The sequence below is a fragment of the Mus caroli genome, chromosome 18, assembly GCF_900094665.2.
Source record: "Mus caroli chromosome 18, CAROLI_EIJ_v1.1, whole genome shotgun sequence".
NCBI lineage: Eukaryota > Metazoa > Chordata > Mammalia > Rodentia > Muridae > Mus > Mus caroli.
Genome location: NC_034587.1, coordinates 61,269,099 through 61,276,503, shown reverse-complemented (window position 1 = coordinate 61,276,503; position 7,405 = coordinate 61,269,099). Strand labels below are relative to the sequence as shown.

At 42.1% G+C, this 7,405-nt stretch overlaps 1 protein-coding gene across 1 annotated transcript in view; it reads left to right on the top strand.

The window, feature by feature from the left end:
* Positions 1-7,405, top strand: part of Atp8b1 (ATPase phospholipid transporting 8B1) — a 138,788-nt gene that overhangs the window by 111,427 nt on the left and 19,956 nt on the right. Inside the window, exons 16-20 of the mRNA XM_021150778.2 lie at positions 374-562; positions 2,220-2,332; positions 4,256-4,420; positions 5,474-5,585; positions 7,006-7,081. Of these exons, the coding sequence (XP_021006437.1) occupies positions 374-562; positions 2,220-2,332; positions 4,256-4,420; positions 5,474-5,585; positions 7,006-7,081 (655 nt within the window). The remainder of the gene's footprint in view (positions 1-373; positions 563-2,219; positions 2,333-4,255; positions 4,421-5,473; positions 5,586-7,005; positions 7,082-7,405) is intronic.

The following is a 7,405-nucleotide window of genomic DNA, read 5'->3' as shown; positions in this document are numbered from 1 at the left end:
AGAGAGAGAAAGAAAAGAAAGAAAGAAAGAAAGAAAGAAAGAAAGAAAGAAAGAAAGAAAGAAAGAAAGAAAGAAAGAAAGAAAGAAAAGAGGGGAGGGGAGGGGAGGGGGAGAGACAAGAGACAAGAGAGGAGAGGAGAAAAGGGAAAAGAGAAGAGAGAAGAGAAGAGAAGAGAAGAGAAGAGAAGAGAAGAGAAGAGAAGAGAAGAGAAGAGAAGAGAAGAGAAGAGAAGAGTAACCCTTCAGACCAACTGGCTTGTTTTCTCCGCAGTGTGCTGAACCCCACAGAGCTGTCTCAGCACAGAGCTCAGGCATGGCTCCCAAGCTCAGACTCACAACAATTCTGACATTTCTCTCCTGCTTCCCTCCTCAGGTCAGATCAACTACCAGGCCGCTTCTCCTGACGAAGGCGCCCTGGTAAACGCTGCCAGGAACTTCGGCTTTGCCTTTCTCGCCCGGACGCAGAACACCATCACCGTCAGCGAACTGGGCTCAGAGAGGACCTACAACGTGCTTGCCATTTTGGATTTCAACAGCGACCGAAAGCGGATGTCTATCATCGGTGGGTCTCTACCGCAGGCTGTCTGGATCCTTCCACTCCATGTGCCTTGTCTCCGTTTTAATCAGCGATGTTTAAGTAAAAGAGAGCATAGATGGACAATTGACTTCTGAGAGTGTCCAGATTTCCTGAAAAAAAAAATTTTTTTCCCCTCTGTTCTCCACTCTGCCGCTACTCACTACTCACGCGGACAGCTGCGGCCTGCCAGGTCCGCAGTGTCAAGGGCAGTGATGACCCGACTTATCTTCCTTTACTTTCAGGTCGCCTCTCCACACTTCTCTGCTTGAGGCCAGGAAAGGGAGGTCTGAGCAGGAAAGGCTGTGCCCATGAGTCCCAGCCTTACCTCCAGTCTAGGATCTTAACAGGCCGCCAGACAGAGAGGAATGTCTCATTTTAGATTTTAATGTCTTTTTCTGAATGGTTTGAAATAATTTCCAACCTAGGGTGGTACTTTTGTATACTCTGTGGTATCAGTTTTTAACATTGTCTACAGTTCCTTTGTCAGTTTGATTATAGATACAGGTATCTATCAGATATCTTCTGAATTACTTCAAAGTAACTACAGGTCAAATATGCCTACCTTTCCTATACAAACACTACAGATATTCCCTACCAACAAGAACCGTAGATGTATATGAGTGGTCAGAATCGGAAACTTGCATTGATACAGCGTTATCCCCTGCACTCTATAGAGCTAGCCTACAGGCATTTTCAGGTCTTACCAGGAACCCTTCAAAATGGTGTTCTGGTGTCCCCTCTTCTTTGTCCCTATCTCACTCCTTCCATTTGTTTGGGGTTTGGGTTTAGAGATCAATTAGTGTTTTAGATAATCATGATTCTGAATAAAGGCCAATTCTTTGTCCTCTTTGAATCTTTCATATATTGGCATTTCCCAAAAGCGGGGCCAGGTTTATTGTAGAATAGCCTGAATATTGAATATTGAATAGAATATTGTAGAATTTGGGGTTTGTCTACTGTCCCTTGATGCTTATAAACCTGGTCACACGTTGTTGGCATAAAGGTTACTTACTGATACTCTGCCCTTCTCGAGGTGTCCTCCTCCAAAGACATCTTGTGGAGGGTGATGTTACTGTTGCTTGGTTGTAAAAATGTGTCCGTGAACTTTCCCACTGTGATGCCGAGTTTTTAATGAGTAGATTTACATTTTATTCAGTGATTTCTGGGTGTCCTACTGATTGTAGACTGGTGATCATGGCTGGAACTTACTTCAGAGGACTGAAAATCTAGTTAGCAATGGGGCATATTCTATGATTATATTGTTGTACAGACTGAGCACTCTAAGGAAATGGTCACAGGAGCCTTGTTAAAGGCAACAAATGGTATGAGCTCAAAGACGGTAAAAAAGAGTCCTATTGGTTTGTGTGGACAAAGAAAATTCTATGGAAGACATTAGCTTCCACAAATCACTGCACATATTATGGAGCCCGTAAAAGGATACAGAAAACTGAACTGACCCAGACTGAATATTTTCATATCTGTCTCACTGTTCCATTCAATAAAGGTGGCAGCTTGCCAAGTTTGTTGAGCGCAGCACTTCATGTGACAAATGTGGTTTGTTTGTTTGTTTGTTTGTTTGTTTGTTTTTTAAATAAGGAACCAAACCTAACTTTATTACTGCCTCTCCTTCCCTTGCTACCAGTGAGGACCCCAGAAGGTAGCATCCGGCTGTACTGTAAAGGTGCTGACACCGTGATTTATGAACGGCTCCATCGGATGAATCCTACGAAGCAAGAAACACAGGATGCCCTGGATGTGAGTCTCACCTTCACTGTTTCTGCTTGGAGAGTCCCCTCTTGCCTTCTGGGACTGTCTCCTCGGCCACACAAAAACTATGCACACAGTTAGTGAACCCTCCCTTCACTCTGGTGTCGTGGGGCTGGCAACACCAGAGTAGAAACATGATGGGTGGTAGTTTTGCTCTTGCTGCCAACGTCCCAGAAAATGATGGTGATGCCCTTTCTTAGCATCCGAGTCTGCAGGACTTTATTGCTCTTCCAGGGGACTTTAAGCAAAGAACAGTTTGCCCTGAACTGTAGACTTTATTATCTCTGTGGTCGCCAAGAGTTTTAGCAAATTCTAGGTATAGAGGGAAGGAAAGAAAGCATTTCTATAGGGCAGGATAGTGAAGCAAATTATTAGACCACTGAGTTCTGATACCTTTGCTATGACCTATATACTCCACAGCTGCAGAGCTTTGTCTTGGGGGGCTACATGCTAACTCCCTATAGAGCCATTAGAATGTATCTGAGACTTGCACTTTGGGAGCATCCCACCAATTCTACATTAAGTTATACTATGGTGGTGAGGTCCTGAGGGTATCGTCATCCTTTTTTTCCCCCAACTTTGTGCCTTTGGGGCAGATACTTATTATATGAAGTGAATTATCAATCTCCATATGAAGACTGAAGGAAAACGCTCTTCTGTGACATAGCGTTGCAAGAGAAAGCCCACTGCCTAGGTTCCTGAAGTAAAGAGGTTCCTAAGAAAAGGTTGTTTCTGTCCTCTAAGAATCCATTTAGGGACTGGCAATATGTCTCAGTGGTTAGGAGCACTGACTGTTCTTCCAGAGGTCCTCAGTTCAATTCCCAGCAACCAACCACATGGTAGCTCACAATAATCTGTTATGGAATCTGATGCCCTCTTCTGGTGTGTCTGAAAACAGCTTCAGTGTACTCATATACAAAAAATTAAAAAATATTTAAAAAATAAAAATAAAAAAGAATCCATTGAGCTTTAGGGGTCAGCCAAAGTCCTAGCAGAGAAACCTGGTAAGCGTTATTTACTGAGTGAGGTCACACTTTCAGGGTATGCACCGATACATAGAATGAATGAGTTCTCATGAGAACAAGGGCAGCCTCAGTGAGGTCAGCACACTGACGACCCATCCAAAGACTCCTTGGAAGTCAATCTGTGGTTGTCTCAGCCCTGCTGCCTCAGCTACAGAAGATGGGACTGCGAAATGAAGACCTTAGCAGTTCAGATAGAAAACTTTGTGAACCTGTTCACCACAGGACAACTTTCCACAAAAGCTTTTCCTTAATGTTTGATCCAATTTGACAGTCGCTTGCCAGTTTTAAACTTGATTTGGTATCTGTGTTTGGTTGAGAGTTCGTAGTTGACTGGATTTGAGACACAGTTTGAGGGCAGGAGTCCTGGATTTGCCATGTCTCTGTGTACACCATGATTGCACTCTTCATTATTGTCTTTGTCATTAACAGCAATGGGGTTTATTTATTCTTGTGACTTGATTTAAAAGAAAGACAGATGTTTGTTTGTTTGCTTCATCTAATTTAGGTGCTAGAAATAGAATGTGTAGGACCCCTGGAATCCTTACAGAAGCAAAACTAACAAGACTTCATAGCCAATGTGCTCTTTTTAAATTCTCTCACTTTAAAGTAAGGTTTCACACTTAATCTACATACAAATAGATCAAGAAAAGTTCTTGTGACTCTATGGAATGGCTCAACAGAAAAAGGCACTTTTTTCCAAGACTGATGAGACCTGCATATGTGCCATGACAGGCATGTATGAATGTGTGCGCTCATGTGTATACACACATGCACTCTCGAGCACACACACACATACACACACTATAAATGTAGTTTTTAAAATGATTTTTTTTTTGGAAAGTAACTATTCTTTGCATGGGTGGATTTTGTCTTTTAAATAAAACAGATCTTTGCAAGTGAGACTCTCAGAACCCTGTGCTTGTGCTACAAGGAAATTGAAGAAAAAGAATTTGCAGAATGGAATAAGAAGTTTATGGCCGCCAGTGTGGCCTCAAGCAACCGAGATGAAGCGTTGGATAAAGTGTACGAGGAGATTGAGAAAGACTTGATTGTGAGTTCAGCCCTACTAACTCTCTCCCTGATATTCTGAACAAATTTGCATTTTTGATTCATTGCATCTCTGATGTCACAGTTTAGAGGGAATTCTCTGATGTATACAGTTGGTTCAAGCAGCTACATCATTTGAATTTTTCTTGTTCAGCAGATAAAAGTTGATATAATAAAACAGAAAAGACATTTTTAATTTTTTTTAAGGCAGGCTCCTTTCTAAACTGCCTTGGCTGGTCTTGCACTCACTTTGTGGTTCAGACTGGCCTTGAACTTATAGCAGTAAAAAAATTTCATTTGATACTTAAATGGCAACAAACTAGCATTTAGTAATTTTATTGAGAGAATTACTAAATCAGTTTAAATAATGGGAAAGTTTAGAGCAAAAAAAATGTTAAGAAAGTCATACATGGTTTTCTTAAAATTTTTAAAGATTTATTTATGTATCTAAGTTCTCTATTTGCATGTATGCCTGCATGACAGAATTGGGCATCAGATCCCATTACAGATGGTTGTGAGCCACTATGTGGTTGCTGGGAATTGAACTCAGGACCTTTGGAAGAGCAGCCTGTGCTCCTAACTACTGAGCCAGCACCCCCTCCCTGCCCCTGCCCCTGCCACCTGCTTTCTTGAATTTATATACAAAAGTGTAATACCTTTAGCTTGAGAAATGGGCTTACATTTCTACAGCTCCAAAACACAATGAAAGTGGATCTTTAACATCTTTTTGTGCTTGTACTTTTTTTTATTTGGGGAACGCACCATATAGCCCAGGTTAGCCTCTAATTTGTGGGCGAGCCTCTAGCTCTGCCTCTGTAGTGCTAGATTTTCAGGGTGAGGCCTCATACACCCTGTATCTATACTTGCCCTTTCTGCCTCAGTAAATTAAATTGTTTAAGAAGCACATTTTTGGGTGCTTTGGTTTGAGCTGTGTCCCAGCTTTCGATGACAGTGCCAGCCATTGCCATCCTAGCATCTATGTCATTAGCTCCCCTTCGTAGACGTTGGCAAATTGCATTTAAAGATACTTTTTATCTGCTAATTTTGTCTATTCCAGCTCTTGGGAGCCACTGCTATTGAAGACAAGCTACAGGATGGAGTCCCAGAAACCATTTCAAAACTTGCAAAAGCTGACATTAAGATCTGGGTACTCACCGGAGACAAAAAGGGTAATATAGGGTAATCTATCATTTGGGGGACACATTGTTAAGTCACAGTATTTATAGCTGCTATTTCCTTTCCTTTGTCTAACATGATCTTTATAGACTTCCCTTCCCCTGGGAATGAAGGGGCTCCTTCCTCTTAAAAACCCTCCTCCTAGTCCAGTCCACCTTGATCAAATCCTTCTCTCTCTCCAGCCAGAGGTGAGCTCTTCTGGAAAGGCCACGTCCCTGTCCCTCCGGTCTCTCTAGCACTCTGCCATCTGCTGAACACAGACTAGAACAATACAAAATGTTGCTACAGCAGCTTTGGTTTCCCTGCCTATTTCAGGTCTTGAAAATTATAGCAAACATTTTTTTTTTTGTGCTAGGAAATCGTTTCACATTTAAACTTAAAAGTTAACCTGGTCATTGTTCATCACCGATTCCTTTTCTACCAGTCCTTCCTCCAGAGACTGCTACTTTCTCATTCCAACACTCTCCAGAGAGAAGCACAGCCCTGCCCTCCGGCAAATACCTGTGGGTGTTAATGCAAAGAAGGGGAGGGGCTCCTGAGCAGCAGCCTTATGTGAGGGTTCATGGAAACAGCCATCCTTGCTCCAACCCTTAACTCGGTGGTTAAGCCACAGGATAGGAATGTTCAGTGTTTTAATGGGCATTAACTGGTTACATAAGCAACTTCGGGGCTTGATGGCATAGTGCATTTAATTTGGGGGGGGGTGTTTGTTTGTTTGTTTGTTTGTTTTTTGAGACAGGGTTTCTCTGTGTAGCCCTGGCTGTCCTGGAACTCACTCTGTAGACCAGGCTGGCCTCGAACTCAGAAATCTGCCTGCCTCTGCCTCCCAAGTGCTAGGATTAAAGGCGAGCACCACCACCACCCGGCTAGTGCATTTAATTATTAAGAGTGTCTCAAAGTAAACTTTGACTCTGACTCATTTCATTACAGAGGAAAAAAATTCTTCGTTGTGGGTTTTATGCATAGCTACAGAAAAAAAGCATATGTGGTTAAATGTGGCTATGATCAAGAGTGGAAAATATTATCAGGAAATCCCTCAAATGCTGAAAATCTGAAAATCTTTTAGCCCTGGCATGATACCACCTGTCTTCATACTACACAAGCCATGGTCAAATGCATGTGATTTGTATGAAGTTGTATAAGTAGTTTATATTTTATATATAGGTTGTGTGTGTTAGGCTCGTCTGGAATACAAGTGACTTCCTGTTTAGACTTGCATTCCACCCTCTAGATAGTGTGTGTGTGTGTGTGTGTGTGTGTGTGTGTGTGTGTATCGAGTATGAGCGTACACTCACACATACTCCAAAGAACAAAATCGCAAACACTTATGGACCCAAGCTTTTCAGATAAGGGACACTTAACATGGCTTAGATAAGCAGAAATAACAGTTAACTTAATTTTGCTCTGTTGTAGAAACTGCAGAAAACATAGGTTTTGCCTGTGAACTCTTGACGGAAGACACTACTATCTGCTACGGGGAGGACATAAAGTAAGTATCCCCTGTGGAAGGATGTATAATATATGTAATATATATAAACTAAGTTCCTGGTTTGGGAGGACATAACGTAGGACGCCCTGCTGTGGGTAGATGCAAATTAAGTACCGGCTTTGGGCCTCTGGTATGAGAGGATATCTTAGCTGGGGTGGAAGGCCGTTTGTTCATTTGTATGATGTTTCTTTTTTTTTTTAAAAGATTTATTTATTTAATGTATGTGAGAACACTGTAGCTGTCTTCAGACACACCAGAAGAGGGCATCAGATCCCATTACAGATGGTTGTGAGCCACCATGTGGTTGCTGGGAATTGAACTCAG